This window comes from Bubalus bubalis, chromosome 12, assembly GCF_019923935.1.
Source record: "Bubalus bubalis isolate 160015118507 breed Murrah chromosome 12, NDDB_SH_1, whole genome shotgun sequence".
NCBI classification, from domain to species: Eukaryota; Metazoa; Chordata; class Mammalia; order Artiodactyla; family Bovidae; genus Bubalus; species Bubalus bubalis.
This window is the reverse complement of record NC_059168.1, coordinates 87,830,293-87,847,414: the sequence shown is the minus strand read 5'-3', so window position 1 is coordinate 87,847,414 and position 17,122 is coordinate 87,830,293. Positions and strand designations below refer to the sequence as shown.

The 17,122-nt window shown below is 43.0% G+C and overlaps 1 protein-coding gene across 4 annotated transcripts in view; it reads right to left on the bottom strand.

Moving 5' to 3' along the window:
• The window catches only part of MBOAT2 (membrane bound O-acyltransferase domain containing 2), a 109,473-nt gene that overhangs the window by 20,999 nt on the left and 71,352 nt on the right, over positions 1-17,122 (bottom strand). For all 4 annotated transcript variants that reach the window (XM_025261583.3, XM_006073815.4, XM_025261582.3 and 1 more), the window contains 3 exons: positions 11,668-11,763; positions 1,135-1,190; positions 411-465 (listed from right to left, as the gene is read on the bottom strand). In XM_025261583.3, coding sequence (XP_025117368.2) covers positions 411-465; positions 1,135-1,190; positions 11,668-11,763 — 207 coding nt within the window. The remainder of the gene's footprint in view (positions 1-410; positions 466-1,134; positions 1,191-11,667; positions 11,764-17,122) is intronic.

Sequence of the window (17,122 nt, the reverse complement as noted above, 5' to 3'; positions counted from 1 at the left end):
CAAATAGCAAGGTGAATATCCTGCTGGTTCCTCATTATTTCAAAACACAGCATCTTTGTGCTATATTAACATATTGCAGCCCAGGACCTGCTATCAAGTCATTGGTCTACAAATGGTAGCTGCAATTATTACTCATAATTACTACATGAAGACCATGCAGTCTTCCTGTCTTCAGGGAACTCAGAGCCCCTTGGGAGTCAGGATATGGTACACAGGAGGTATGATGATAGTACTCAGTGGGTGCCTATGAAGGCAGGCCTAGTCCAGCCAGACTTGCTGCAGAGGGAGGAAGGTTTGGTTCTCATGAACTAAGAGCCTTGAGGAGGACAAGTCAGCCTTGGCCTTGAGTACACAGGTGTCCTGGCAGAGACAGCAGGAACCTCAGCGGGAGACGATTTATAGGCACGTACCTGACTGCTAATCCCCTCTGTGACGGAGTCAGCTCTTCATCCTTCCGAAACATCCCTGAGAAATAAAAACAGACAATTTATCAGTTATGCTTTCTCCCAAGAAAAGAAGTGTACTTCTTCCCATTCACACTTGCATCACTTTCCTCATTTGAAATTCATGCCATAATCCCAATTTTGGTATAACTGGTATAACTGGTCCCTTTCTTTCTCATTACAGCACAGACTCTGTCACTGAACTGAATGTAAAATTAAGAATACACAGTGAAGGAAAATGAGCACACTTTAGAAACCTTAGTGTTAGTCACTCGGTCGTGTCCGACTCTTTGTGACCCCATGGACCCTATGGAAGGAAAATGAGCACACTTTAGAAACCTTAGTGTTAGTCGCTCAGTCGTGTCTGACTTTTTGTGACCCCATGGACTGTAGCCCACCAGGCTCCTCTGTCCATGGGATTCTCTAGGTAAAAATACTGAGTGCATAGTCATTCCCTTCTCCGTGGGATCTTCCCAACCCAGCAATTGAACCCACGTCTCCTGCATTACAGGCAGATTCTTTACCATCTGAACCACCAGGAAAGCCAAAGCAGAATTCAGTATTTTTCCTATCTTCCCTTCCTCCGTTTCCTTCCTCTAACAAACAGCAGAAAGTTATGGTAATCTCTCAAACAAAAGGTGGTTAGAATATGACTTTTTCAGTGATGAAAGATTAATTTCCAAAATCTTACCATCATGAATTTCATAAGCCAAACTAGTGATCTTCTGGGTAATTATCATCATTGGGCTGTGGAAAAAAAAAACAAAAAATAAATATTTTAAAAGCAGAAATTTAAAATTATACTTATGATATATGAAAGAGTTTATTCTGCTTATATGACTACAAAATCCTGAAACGTTTTTAACATAAAAAAAGACCCCAAGGGATTCTAAAGAAAGAACTGCAGGGCTGCTGAGTCTGGGGAAGGGACGGAAGACAGGGAATATGGGCTTTCTGCTTTGCTTTAAGAAGAGGCTCGTCCTCTACAGGAGACCGTAAGGATAGGATTTCAACATATCTTTTAAGAGGGCATAATCTAACCCATAATGCTGAACCTGAAGCTCTAATACTTTGGCCACCTGATGCCAAGAGCCAGCTTACTGGAAAAGACCCTGATGCTGGGAAAGACTGAGGGCAGGAGGAGAAGGGGACGACAGAGGATGAGATGGTTGGATGGCATCACCGACTCAATGGACATGAGTTTGAACAAGTTCCAGGAGATGCTGGAGGACAGAGGAGCGGCGGGGGGCATGCTGCAGTCCAAGGGGTTGCAAAGAGTCGGACACGACTTAGCAACTGAACCACCACCGGCATGAGATATACAGAGCTTGGCCCCAAGAACTTGCAGGTCACTCCCCCTCACCTAACAGACAAGATCTCATAGAGACCCTGTCACATGATGACTGCTCTTAAACTCAAAGTACTAGTGGGAGAAACTTCTTTGGTTCCCTTCAAAGTCCATTCCAAGGTGAACACCACTCTCTCTCGGGAGATTATTCCTCAGCCAAATGATCCCCCAGGCTGCCTTCAACAGCCAGCTGCCGTTTTAACCTTGGAAGATAGTTTACATGCCTTTGAGGATTACAAAAAATTCCTTGAAACTTCGATTTCTCCAGGGGAAAAGGATCATTTTTCTCACCTGCCTAAATTCATTTCATAGTTTAGCTCAAAAAGGAATAAGAAAATACCCTTCGCTCTGGTTTTAATTCTCACATCACCTTAAAACATCATAAAAACAACCAATAAAATAATAAATTTATTTTTCAACTCAGTGAGATACTAAATTGCTCAGTTCATGTGTATCGGATGTCCCCCAAAAGCAAATACTTATATGTGCTTTTTGAATGCACGCTCTCATTGTGCCCACTAGTCACCTGGGAGACCCAGGCGTGCAGAGTGCAGGCTCTCATGAAAGCAAGCTGAGCTGGGGGACTGGGTGCTGCGAGGCTGTACTGCTGGGTCTAAGAACTATGCTCCCTCACGGCGGCGGAGAGAACGCGGAAGCAGGGTTTCCCCAGTTTGGCTCAGTGGTAAAGAATCTGCCTGCCGTGCAGGAGACACAGGTTTGATCCCTGGCCCGGGGAAGATCCCACATGCCACAGGGCAATGAAGCCTGTGTGCCATGACTGCTAAGCCTGTGATCTGCAACTAGAGAAGTCCTCGCAATGAGAAGCTCGTGCTCCACAACGAGAGAGTAGGCTCTGCTTGACGCAACTAGAGAATAGCCCGCGAAGCAATGCAGACCCACCACGGCCAAACATACACAAATAAATAAGTATTAAAAAAGAAGGAGAAGAAAAAGAAGGCGGAACACATACAAATAATCCACTCTCTCCAAATGCTGGCCTCCACCCAGACCACACTCCCTGGAGCTGCTCTGCAAGGGCGGCCTGTCTCCTGCTTCAAGTCTGAGCTTAACCGTCACTTTGCACAAGAGGCCTGTGGGCAGCTGTACCCCCCAGGAAGCCACCTCTGCCCAAATGGGACACACACCTTTCACTTCATCTTAGCTTCCTTTTGCTTTCTTCAAAGAATTTCTCACTCACGGATGCTTCATTTACCTAGTTATGGAGGGGTTTTAAAAGCTGTCTGCACTCTAGAAGGTTCATGCGACAGGGAGCGAATGGTCTTTTTCACCACTGACCCTCCAGCGCCGAGCACAGTGCCTGGCCCAGGATATGTGCTGGGTGAATATTTCTAAACTACCACGTAAACCCAACCTTGTGAGTGCCCACTCAAGACCCATCACTCCTTATGTAAGTTGATTAGACTCCCTCCCTCATGTCCACTCTCCTCTGTGCTTTAAAACAGTCACCAGACTGTTCTGTAATTATTGGCTTATTTTTTGGTCACCACGAAACCCATGGACTACTTAACAGCAGGAACCCTGCCCTATTCACCTCTGCACCTTCGGTACCTGCTGTGTGTGTTTGTGTGTGCGTGCATGCACGCATTCAGTCACTGAGCTATGTCCGACTTCTGTGGACCACATGAACTGTAGCCCATCACGCTCCTCTGTCCATGGGATTCTCCAGGCAAGAATACTGGAGTGGGTTGCCATTTCCTTCTCCAGGGGATCTTCCCGACCCAGAGATCAAACTGATGTCTCCTGCACTGGCGGGTGGATTCTTTACCACCGTGCCACCTGGAAAGCTCTACCTGCCAAGTAACTGGGCTCAAGGTTCTGACTGGTTTGCAAAAACGTCTCACATCACCTACTGTTTCCTTAACAGATAATCATTAAGCCTGAACATTTCCTTTGGTTTTAAAGGGGTGGTCATTCCACAGCCTCTGGTCCAACTTGTCACGGGCTGGGGTCAGGGAGTGGTGAATGTGAGAATAAAATGACAGAAGACAAAATTATTGCGAAGTGACTATGAAGGAGTATTTGATAAATGAAAGTAAAAAAAGTTTGGCACAGGATAAACAAACTCATGAGAGCTCAGGAGAGTCAAGCGGAGGGGAAGGTGGCAGATGAGTCCAGCACAAGCACAGGACAGAGACCAGGAGACAGAGCGGACTGAAAGGAGAGGAGGACTGGCCTCACCCATCACACAGAACCTCCTGTGCAGAGAAGATGGTTCTAAATGAAAACACTCCCATGGTTTACAAAGAGACCAACTGGGGTGGTTTTCCTAACAGTGCATTGTGCTCGTGAATACCTGAATGGGGACAATAGGAGTGACTCACAGTTTTCACTTACACCTTTATTGACATTTTAACTACCTGTTTGCTTCGCATTCACTATTTAATCGCCTTCGTGGTCCTAAAAAGTTTGAGCCAGCCCTTTGTGAACCAGACTCTCCTGTTTCCCTGGGGTGGAGGCTGCGAGGCGGATGGGAGAGGGCAAGCAATTGGCTTCAGTGCCTTCATCCAGCAAAGGGAGGCCTGGATGGAGCCACCTGTACCTTGTGCAGAGCAACAGCGCTAGATTGAGGTGGAGTTACAGACACTTTCTCCCCCGGCACTCTACTTGGAACTGGAAAAATATGGAATCTAGCTATTCAAAATAAATACCTAATTGATAAAACAGCTTCAGGTAATATAAAAAAATATATACCCATCTGACGTAAAGAACTAAAGAGACTCTAGACTTCTTATAATTTTTTAAAAAGATGCAAATTGACTTTCTTATTCAACTAAAACCTTTACACACCATCTTTTTTCTCTACAATGAGAGTTACAGGATTTAGTTCTGCCACGCGGTCAAACTCAAACTCTAGGTAAACATCACTAGAGAATGAATGCTGAAAAAGAACAATCTCTTTCTGAATCGTTCTGCCATCTCTAGGAGACTGCTAAACTCTAAGGATACTGCTACAAAGCAACTACGAGCATCTACAAGTGGGGAAGGAAACGGCAACCCTCTCCAGTACTCTTGCCTGGAAAATTCCATGGATGGAGGAGCCTGGTGGGCTGCAGTCCATGGGGTCGCAAAGAATCGGACATGACTGAGAGACTTCACTTTCTTTCTTTCTATAGTTACTTTTGGAGAAGGAAACAGCAACCCACTCCTGTGTTCTTGCCTGGAGAATGCCATGGACGGTGAGGCCTGATGGGCTGCCATCTATGGGGTTGCAAAGAGTTGGACACGACTGAGCAACTAACACACACACACACACACACACAAGATACAAGGTCAGCATGCCACCAGGTTACAGGGGCCTGACAACAGAGCAAACTGACCTGTCCGCTTTCAGGTATGTCTAAAGTACTCAGGGGCTCGTCTGCAAACAGCAAAACCCAATGAAACCAACAAACCCCTCGGACCTAAAGCCAAAGGAATGCGCCTTGAGAGGGGAGGAAAAGGCTTCCGAGAGCCATCCATCCATCCATCCAGGCCCTTCACCCGCTCATTTTGAAAACAAGCGTCTAATGAGCGCCTACAAGGTACCAGGTGCTGGAGACACAGCTGTGAATGAGACAGGGTTCTCATTTGTGTACAGGGGAGGGATGGATAACAACTGAACTTAGAGGTAAATACACAGTGTGCCAGCTGCTGCTGTGTGCTGAGCAGAAGAACAAAATTGGGTGGGGAGAGGAGTGCCAGGAGGCTGGTGGGGACTGGCCTCACCCAGGGGTGATGCTTCACAGAGAAGGTGAGTCAGGGACCAAGCCCTGCAGAGGCGGGTTCACCAGCACCCCTCCCCAGGTGAGGCTGACCTGGCCTGCTGGGAGGCTAGTGAGGACGGGGATGTGGCTGGAGCCGGTGAGTAAAGACAGGACAGATGCTGAAGACAGACGTGTCGGGATGGTCAGAGTTAGGAGGCTCCTGCAGGGACTGTGAGGACAGGGCTGAGACCCAAGAGAGACTGGGGACCGTGGAGGGCAACAGGCAGGGCACTCACTAGCTTTTAATAGGTATATTCGCTCCTGGGTAGAGAGGGCTGTGGGGTGCTGGGGGGTAAGAGGAGACAAGGACGGCATCTCAGAGCAGGATGACAGCACAGACCCGGCGTAGTGCATCCCAGTCGTCTTCTGATGGCAAAGACAGCGGGACCTGATGATTGTTCGACAGTGGATCAGAATCAGGGCTTGAGACCTGAGGCCACCAAGGGTTCTGACCAGAGGAAAGGACAAGAAGGACGGAGCTGGCTGGGAAGAAATGCAGGAAGAACAGGGCAGGGGCATTGGGAAGTCCGGGTCAGGCAAGTTCAGTGCGAGATGCTGACTGGATAACCGGGCAGAGAGGTGTGGACAGGCAGCTGGACACGTGAGCCAGAAAACGTCCTGACTCCACTACTCATCAACTGTGGACACAGGGGAGCTGTTTAACTCCCCAGCCTCCAAATTCTTATCTATAAAATGGGGATAATAAAGCCACTGTGTGGATTAAATAAAACAGCAACAGGACAAAGGCCATGAACAGTATCCGAGGCACAGCAGATGTTTGATAAAACCCTTTAAAACCCTCGTTCAATAGATACCGGAACCACTGCTCAGCAGAAGGTACTGGATGGCTGCAATAATTAACTGCTAAGCACTATCCCTGAAGGAACCTGCTCACTGAAGTAGGAGCTCAACAGGTACACGAGTAGCTACATGGAAAAGTGTTAAGGGCCAAGCGTTTGAAGACACATGCAAAGAAACTAAGCAAGTTTATGGGGAAACACCTGGAACAGGAGCCGCTTCATCTGAGCCTCTAGGAGCCAGGAGGTTGGACACGCGGGCAGGTTGGGAAGGGTGTTTCTGGTAGGGAGAAGCCTATGGGCAGTAGAAGAAGCATGAGGACATGGAAGCAGTTATGCGACCGCAGCATCAGACGAGGCGGGCAGAGAGGCAAGGCCTGGCACACATGGCGTGGACTTTGAGGGCCAGTGATCAGCTTTTTGAGATCCAACCAGTCCATCCTAAAGGAAATCAGTCCTGAATATTCACTGGAAGGACTGATGTTGAAGCTGAAACTCCAATACTATGATCACCTGATGCAAAGAGCTGACTCATTGGAAAAGACTCTGATGCTGAGAGGGGTTGGGGGCAGGAGGAGAAGGGGACGACAGATGAGATGGCTGGATGGCATCACCGACTCAATGGACGTGAGTTTGAGTAAACTCCAGGAGTTGGTGATGGACAGGGAAGCCTGGCGTGCTGCAGTGCATGGGGTCGCAAAGAGTCGGATACGACTGAGCAACTGAACTGATCAACTTTTTAGAGTCATAAGGGAACACTGCAGATCTCTCTGATAAGTATCATTATACCACACTGCTTTGTGAACAAACATAAAGTCAGGGGAAAATGCTGATGTATGGCAGAAACCAACACAATACTGTAAAGGAATTATCCTTCAATTAAAAATAAATAAATTGGAAAAAACAATCAGGGGGAAAGGTTCAGGTAGGGAGGGGAAGAGACCAAGCAAACCTTGTAAGAGACCGTGCCTGTTTTCTCCCAGGAACTTGAACTACATGAGTAGCAGCTGGGCAGAACGCACTCCCTAACCAAATGTAGGTCAAGGTGTCAGGAGACACCCCCCCCACCGGCTGAAACAGGACACGCAGAACACTATGGATGGTTTATCGGCTGAATAATTTATGCCAACACTATTCACAACATAGTTACTGGGCATGGCAGAGAGCACCAGGGGCCATTCCAGGACTCAGCTCAATGAGCACAGAGAGCCAGAATGAAGCTTTTAGAACAAACAGTCCCTCCCTTCTTCTACTGACAGGACAGTCACCTACAGAGTACTCAGCCCCCAGCAAAACGTACCGCGCCAACCCAAAAAAATGGTAACTGCACGAACACACAGGGCAGCCGGTAATAAGATACCGACTGAGTATCTGATGCTCTGTGCTTAGCTCTAAAATGCATTCTTGATTTCAATGGGAAATATATATCTTTTATATATATTTATATGTATCTTTAAAATAGATACCACATATATCTTTTTTTAGTGGATGCATTAACCAACACTTCAGCTCCACAAAGATCAACATATTCCAATCAGAATTCATTTCCTTCCTGTCCCCCCAAATCTGTTCCTGCTTCCATCTACAAGAAGGCAAGCATTCACCTTTCTTTTTCTGAGTAACTGAGGGGCGCTCCTCATTGACGCATAGTCCCAGCACTGTCATTCTGTACATTTATATCCCAGATCCAGAGATCTGTTTCTCTACGCGGGCTTCTTGGATTTGGCTATTCCTATGTCAGTCCTACAATATTCAAATGATGTCTGCTTGACAAGCAGTATATGTTTTAATACTGAATCTGCTCCTTTCAAACACTTTTAGGGAAACTTCTCAATTTGCCTAATTTCCCTCAAAACCTCCACCGCATTACAGGTTAACTAGAGAAAAAGGACTGTTTTTACAACATTGAATGTTACTCTCTGAATAAACAAGATGCTTCGTCAGTCTTTTTTATGTCCTATAGTAAAGCTTCATAGTTTACTACCAAAAGGTCTACACAAAGGTCCCTCCATTTCTTTTTACATGTTTCCTTAAACATTTCATTGTTTTTATTGCTTCTGAAACTCTGATCCTTTATCTATGACATTTTCTAACCAGTTATTGCTGATATAAAGGAAAGCTATTTAACTGTTTTATACTTCTCTTCTACCTATTTCCTGAGGCCAACATGTCAGCTGACAACCTAGCCTTTCAACCTTTCTGCAAAAAGAAGCTTTTATTAAGAGGCGAGTCCCTTTTATCTATTCAGCATTTTAAATGTATCTTGAGCCTATCTCTCTATCTACACACACACACACACACACACATACACCCATGCACACACACACAATATCAGTGTTCCACACCTTTGCAAGTAACACTGGCTGGTACAGAAGAGCTCCCACGTGATTCCTCAGCAAGAGCCTGGCTTCATTCCCTGTGTGTCTTACTTCAGGGCACTGGAGAGCTTAGCACAAAGAACGGGTCACTAGATTCAGCTCTACCTTCCTCAGACTGCCAACACCACTTTGGATGGCTCCCATATCTACCCTAATTAGGAGCAAGTCAGGATCGCTTGTGCTCATGTGTTGTAACACTCAGGGCTTACTAAATGCTTCTTTTGTCTTCTGCGCGCATTAAAACAAAAGGGAGCACTCTAACTTAGTTCAGCCACAATGGTCTCCTTGAGCTGATTTATCTCTTTGTACCAGTTCACTGATGATGCTCAGATGTTTTCTCCTAGTGGATAAAAATTAAATATTAAACTGGGAGTTTTACATCAGGTTGTCCATCTGTAAAACACTATGTTGTATTTCTTCAACATACTTAAATATTTTAAACTATATTTAAGTGAAAAATTTTTATTTTAGTGAAATACTTAAGATCCTATCACATGCATATTGTTCTTAATGTACACTATCCTCTAAATTGTGGGGTTATGTAACTAGTTTTTTCCAACAGAATGGGAGAGAAAGTGGAGGGCAGGCATGCTCTCTCTGGGCTCAGCTCACTACGGGACACGCCATTCCCTCGATTTAATCAAGAGGATTCTAGAGACCCTGAAGGAGGTGGGGCCGCAAGAAAGAAGCCTGGTTCCCTGAATGGTCGTGGGGAGCAGAGGCCCCCTTCTCAGTGGGCTGGGTGTGAATGAGAAATAAACTTGCTTTATGTAAAGTCAACGGAGTAATGTGCTTTGATAGTGGGTAGCCCACCCCTAGAGCTAGAGAGTGATAAGAGTTTAGAATAGCAGATAAGGGAAATAAAAAAGGTAATGACTAAGCTAAAAATGAAGACAGGGTTATGAAGCTCCAGTGAACACTGGATCACACAAATTTGTACTTCTACCAATTCTTATTAATAAATTGAAATCTGCTATATTAAACTACTTAGTAAATGTGGCAGTTTAAAAATATACATAGCTAGTTCCTATTTTCATTACACTAAGATGACAACACATGACCTAGGCTACCTCTCCAAGTTCATCAAGATTCAAGGTGGCCCAATACACCTAACTGATTCTGCTAATAGCTTTTTGCTTTAAGAATTCCTGCAGTTTATAAGTTGATAGTGAAAGTGAAGTCACTCAGTCATGTCCGACTCTTGTGACCCCATGAACTGTAGCCTACCAGGTTCCTCTGTCCATGGGATTTTCCAGGCAATAATACTCGAATGGGTTGCCATTTCCTCCTCCAGGAGATCTTCCTGACCCAGGGATTGAACCCAGGTCCCCCGCATTGGAGGCAGACGCTTTACCATCTGAGCCACCAGGGAAGTCCTTTACAAGTTGATAGCCAACATCTATTCTCTTCTTCTGTATGTCAGGTTATTTCTCAATTATATTCAATATATTGCTAATTTGACTATCTAGTTTTTTAGTGTATTTAATAAATTTTGTTTTGTCTTGGTTTTATTTGTTCTTTTAGGTATAGTCTTTTATCCAAGTCTGGTTTTAAAATCTATTTAACATAAGTAAAATCCACTTTGATATCATTAAGGAGAAAAAGATAATTCATCTTCTGAAATTCTCCTGTTTTATAATAGTGACTTTTCTTTAAGCTCACACAACGTTGGCTCTTTTCTAGTATTCAACAATTTATTCATAGATGCCATGATTTGTTTCATTTTATTTTTTCCACTTACTTATCCTTCCACTGAATTTACTGGTCATTATTTATCCTGTACAGATAACTCAAGGCCTACTTAAAAGCAGGTCTTATGTGTCTTTTTCAGCAGAGAAAACTGCCAGGCTTGATATATACACCAGAGAGTTCTATCTTCAACTTCCCCACCCAGTATGCAGATGTTAGCAGGTGTCCCTTTATAAAGACAGTGAACAAGTTCATTTTTAAGGACTTGGACTGCATTTATCTCATAAGAGACATTCAATCAGTTCTGTTACAGGCAAAAGACCCTTCCAGAACCAAGGAAGGACTAAATTTCCTCTGAAGAAAAAAAAAAGCCTGAAGTTATTTATACCACTCACTATAATACTGAATATTAGAATGTAAAACATTTCATAGATGTGGAATGCATAAAAGAAAAATACATGTTCAAGTGCATTCTCATGGAAATTCAGACTGACAAAGCTAGTCCAAGGACTTGCGTCCAAAGACAGTCCCATGGTATGTTAAGAAGCACGAACAAGCAATCAGATGTTACACAGCAGCTGGGGAGACACTGTACAAACGGGATTCCAAGAAGGGAGGGAGGAAGGGAGGGAGGGAGGGAGGGAGGGAGGGAGGCAGGGCGGGAGGGAGAAGAAGAAAAGAAGGGCAGCAAGGAAGCAGGCTCAAAGGGGCTGATTTTCAATAGTTATTAAGTGACTCCAAAAATTTCTAACAGCATTAGAACCAGTGAGGTTGCTCAGTCGTGTCCGACTCTTTGCGACCCCAGGTACTGTAGCCTGCCAGGCTCCTCCATCCACGGGATTCTCCAGGCAAGAATACTAGAGTGGGCTGCCATTTCCTTCTCCAGGGGATCTTCCTGTCCCAGGGATCGAACCCAGGTTTTCTGCATTACAGGCAGACACTTTACCGTCTGATCTACCAGGGAAGCCCAGAATTAGAAAATGCATTCAATATTGGCATATAATATAACAAATTTTATTCCAATATATTCAGAAATTTTACAAAAGTCAATTTAAAAAAAAGGTTATTTTTGTGACTTACACATCACTATAAAAGACCACTTTCCAAGAAGAAAAATGTTAAATTTACAAAAAGAATTTTAAACGAAAAGACTTTTTCATTTGAACTACTAAATGGAACTATATTTTGTCTTTCAACCAACATGTTAGGATAGATAAACAGACTTTTGAATCAAAGTTTTCATCTTACCCTGAAAAATCAGCAGAATACTGTCCATAATCAAAGATATAGACTCTAGTGATTTGGCATACTGTGAGGTATCCCAAAGCAAACACGAAACAGTATCTGGAAAACAAAAACAAGCTAGATTAGCGAAATAAAAAGATTCATTTTGTTAAAGAATATATTTTAAACTAACATATTAACTATATGATATGGTTCAAAAATTGTAAACATCACGAGATCTACTCCACAAATGGCTTTCTTTGATAAATTGTAAAAACTCTTTATAGTGTCTGCTTCAGTTTCCTTGAATTTTGTATCATTTTCAACAGCAAACACATTTAGTTCCTACTTTTATTCATTTTTTCCTTCTGAAAAACCTCCGTATAACAGATTATGTATCTGAAAGTCATGCTCACAACATAAAACTGAATATGGTAAGTACTGGTATCTATTTATTTTTCCTTCTTTTTAGAAAACAAAATCTAGTATGAAGATATTTGGTTGAAACACACATCAAACAAGTTCTTAAGAGTATTTTTAAAACTTGTCCTCGATCATCTAAAATCATAAACAGTGTGTGGTATTTACTCACATTTTATAAACATAAATGTTTAATAATTTTCAGTCTTAAGATGTATGGGAGAGAGCTACAATAATTAAAAACATCAGGATTTCCCTGGTGGTCCATTGGTTAAGAATCCACCCATCAATGTAAGGGACACCACATCCCCACATGTGGGGCAACTAAACCCACGTGTTGCAACTAGTGAACCTGCGCTCTAGAGCCTGGGCTCTGCAACGAGAGAGGCTGCCACACTGAGAAGCTCGGGACCACAACTAGAGAGCAGGCCCCCCACCCTCGCTGCAACTAGAGAAAGCCCACGCATAACAACAAAGACCCAGCACAGCCATAATTACTTTTTTTTTTTTTAATTTTATTTTTAAGCTTTACAATATTGTATTGGTTTTGCCAAATATTGAAATGAATCCGCCACAGGTACACACGTGTTCCCCATCCTGAACCCTCCTCCCTCCTCCCTCCCCATACCATCCCTCTGGGTCATCCCCGTGCACCAGCCCCAAGCATCCAGTATCGTGCATCGAACCTGGACTGGTGACTCGTTTCATACATGATATTATACATGTTTCAATGTCATTTTCCCAAATCTTCCCACCCTCTCCCTCTCCCACAGAATCCATAAGACTGTTCTATACATCAGTGTCTCTTTTGCTGTCTCATATACAGGGTTATTGTTACCATCTTTCTAAATTCCATATATATGCATTAGTATACTGTATTGGTGTTTTTCTTTCCGGCTTACTTCACTCTGTATAATAGGCTCCAGTTTCATCCACCTCATTAGAACTGATTCAAATGTATTCTTTTTAATGGCTGAGTAATACTCCATTGTGTACATAATTAATTATTTTTAAAAACTTAAAAACATCATCTGGGGGAATAATTTACATATCAATAGAACAGAAATTCACAAACAGACTCTAGAATATATACTACTGTGTAAAATGAAGGCTGCAATGCATATTAGCAGGAGTGAATGGATTATCGCCTAATAAGTTAAACAATCTGGGTGGGTGAATGGAGCTATACCTTCATCGAAACAATCCTAGATGGATAAAATACTAAAATGTACAGTATAAAACTAAAACACATACGAGCTGTGGATAAATATTCAGATGTCCTCAAATCAGTGAAGGACTTTCTAAACATATATAATATAGAAGAAATCGATAGGAGGGAAAAAAAAAAAAAACACCAATGTATTTTCAAATAGACCATTCAGGAGGTTTTAGGAAAGGGTCCTTTCAAACTTCAGACAAATAGGTAATTCTGATCTACTTGGATTATTCCTGAGCAAAGAAGTCTGCACTAGATAACTGAAAGAATGTTTAATAAGAGTTTAGCACACTAAAACTAATTGTAATTTAAAATAAGATACCTTGACCAAGCAGGGTTTATTGGATAAATGCAAAAATGATTCAATATAGGAAGCCAAATTTAGTGGTGTAAAAGTATTGACACTTTGAAAATTGGCAAACACTATAGATTAAATGAACATGAATCTGAGCAAACTCCAGGAGATACTGAAGGACAGGGAAGCCTGGAGTGCTGCAGTCCATGGGGTCACAAAAGAGTCAGACAAGACTTACCGACTGAACAAACAGATTATTCAAACCAGAAATAATCAAACCAAAGCCTGTAGGATAAATCTCGCTCCCTGCTTTGCTTATGTCAATCAAATTTTGTTTGACCACACTCATGGCCATTTACATGTATACTGTTTATGGCTGCTTTTGCCTCAGAACACCTGAGCTGAATAGTTGCAGCAGCATCAACAAGGCCCTCAAAGCCTAAAATATTTACTATCTGGCTCTTTATGAAAGAAGTTTGCTGACCCGAATCAGAAGCAATGAAGAGAATGCTAACAATACAGGTTAAACTTTTAAAAGTATGTCATGACCTGCAGCTGTAACACTGTGACTAGCCTCCATGCCCAAAAAACCCCAGAAAATCTTATTCTTCTAGCATTCAAAAACTATTACTCAATTCAGCAAAGAAGTTGCTCTTACTCACATTATGGACAAAAAGAGAGAAGTGTCAAGATACAGAAGTTTCTGTATCTTTAGTGTTTCACTTTCAACTTACTCATTAACATAAGCAAAAATATCAATCAACATTCATTAACTGAACCACATTTGTTTGCCCATGATGTGAGCAACTTCTTCACTGAACCAGAAAAATCTGTGGTCTAATTCTGTCAACTCATGATTGAATTGTGATCATGGATTAGTTACGAGTTTGTCAAAAATCAATGAAAGCATTCTGTAGAATCAAAGAAAAAAGAGGGGATACATGTAGCTGGTGTGGTGTGAATTCCTTCTGCCCAGAAAAAGGATCTGAGGGCTGTAGCAGCGATCACCCTGCACCCTGAAGTAGTGAGCTAACAGGCGAAGGACAGAACTACAGAACAAGAAAGACACCTGCCTCTTTAATAAACACTGCTGAGCAGCTACACTGGCTCTGAATAACCCAAGTCCAGAAAAAATCTGAGGTGCTGGGTTTTTTCCTATTATCCAGAACTGAAATGCATTCCTAAGCGATACCAAAGAGCACCACATTTTCACTGTTATCTTTGAGTTAGGCTGCAGGGAAGGGTGACAGGGAAAGCCTCTGATCTGTCAAGTTCAGCATCAGCAGAAGAGAACAGACATACAGGCCAATACGTACATGCATGGTATTCTCATCAGTGCTGTGGTCAGGGCGTATGTTTCACTGAATGTCTCCAAACAGAAAAACATACGTGCACATAAAATCCAAGCAGACCTGACTGAGATTTAAATAATGGCCCCATCAACTTTTTACTCTTGCTATCTGTGTGATCTTGAGAAAGTGACATTACTTCTGAACCCTCATTCTCTTCCTTAGAAAAGGCAGATACACAGGGAGGGAGACTGACCATCTAACTCAGTCACTGTGGTCTCGTACTCCCTGCAACGGACAGTTTACAGGTGGGCTTGAAACTTAAGTATAGTCAGTGAAACATGACACGGAGCTTTTGGAAAGGCTTTCTCCTTAAATAGCAAGTAGGACACTTGCTGAGGAGGGCATGTCAACCCACTCCAGTAATCTCGTCTGGAGAATCCCCTTGGACAGAGGAGCCCGGTGGGCAACCTGGGGGTTGCAAAGAGTCGGACACAGGTAAGCAGCTAGGCAAAACACAACACGGGACCCTTGCTACTGCTATGTCGATCAAGCCCAGCTAGCCTACAGACAATCTGGTGAGATGGTGAAGCAGAAAAGCTAAATAAAACAAAATACAGAACTTTCTGATGCCCTCATGAAAACAGAGTTGCTGAGTTAATCAACAAGAACTGCCTCGCCTCATGACTTCTCCCTGGAAAGGTGAATCTCTCTGCACTGGTTACCATTACACCACTATGAGTTATACCATTATACCACTATGAGTTAGGATTTCTGCTCTCTGCAGTTTTAAAAGCATCCTGATACTATCATCCTTTATAACAAAATGAAATCAACAAGATTTGAAGAGTTCCAGAGAGAACATTTTATTATTCATTCAAATATAAGTGTTGAATTACAGCCCCATTTTAAAAAGAGAAACCACATCTAAAATACCCATTCTCTAGATATTAGATATGAAGTGGAAATTGTTCAGGGAAAAACAAAGTGCTCAGGGACTATGGGAATTAATGAGCTTGAAATGTCGAGAACTGAAAAAGAATTCTTCCCAAATGAGGAAAACAGGCAACATCACCAAAAGGTTCAAAATCTTGATGGAGAGAAAGACAAAAACTTATAAGTGAGCCGTTGTTTTAATGTGCTGAAGTCAAACGAAACTCATCACTTTCAGGGTGCTCAAGTTCAGGGGGCTGTGGGTGTGGCCCCAATTCAGCAAAGGCCGACACATCTGAGGGCTAACTGTGGTGTGTGCTTAGTTGCCTGGTCGTGTCCAACTCTTGGGACCCCACGGTCGTAGCCCACCAGGCTCCTCTGTCCATGGGATTTCCACCTGGGAAGCCCTACTTACTATACAGTTCGATTTACATGAAATTCTAAAACAGACGAACTGATCAAAGGTGGTAAAAAGCAGAGAGCGAACAGGTTGCAGGGGGCTGGGCTATAAAGATTACAAAGGGAATGCGGGAACCTTCGAGGATGAAAGAAGTGTCCTGCGTCTGGATTTGGAGGGTAGTTACACAGGTCTGGACATTTGTTAAAACTCACTGAACCGGTGGTCCTACTTTGTTTAAGGTAATTTTTACCTAAAGAAAGTTGATTTTTAAATTATTTGGAAACAAATTTTATAATCTCCTTTGCAGATTCCTTCTCAATCTGGGACTCCAGGGTTCAGTCCTCTTCTCCGTTTATATCCATTTCCGAAAGGATTTTATCCAGTCCCATGCCTTTAAATACAAACACACAGTCATGTGCATACGAACACAACTATTAGGCATAATGACAGTTGGGACCTACAGGCGAATGAAATAAAACAAAAGATGAGTGTTCTATTTCTGGGTATATTTCAAAATAGGACCTTAAGTCTGATAAAGTCAGCAGGGACCTGGAAAGACTGACTGCTTATAAACTGTTCAAGTTTCTTATTTAAAAATTTATGATTAATCAAGTCTGTTCGTTTATAGTTAGTGGCTATCGTGCGTGGCAACCTGAAGAATTCATTTTCAACGGGGTGGCATACCTGAGAATGAGGCTGTTATTCTAAAACCAGCAACCCAGAGTGAGTTTGGCCCTTCTTTCATCTCACTCTACTTTTACGAAAGTAATACAGGCGTAGTTTCAAAGGATCCAGCATGGATCGCCAGGACCAAGCCGTCCGCAGCTGCACAGCCTGCACACAGGCTCTGCTCCCCAGATGCCACCTTCCAACCCACCCTGCACCTGTCAGCAAAGACTGGCCCATCCTCGATAGCACCAGCCTTG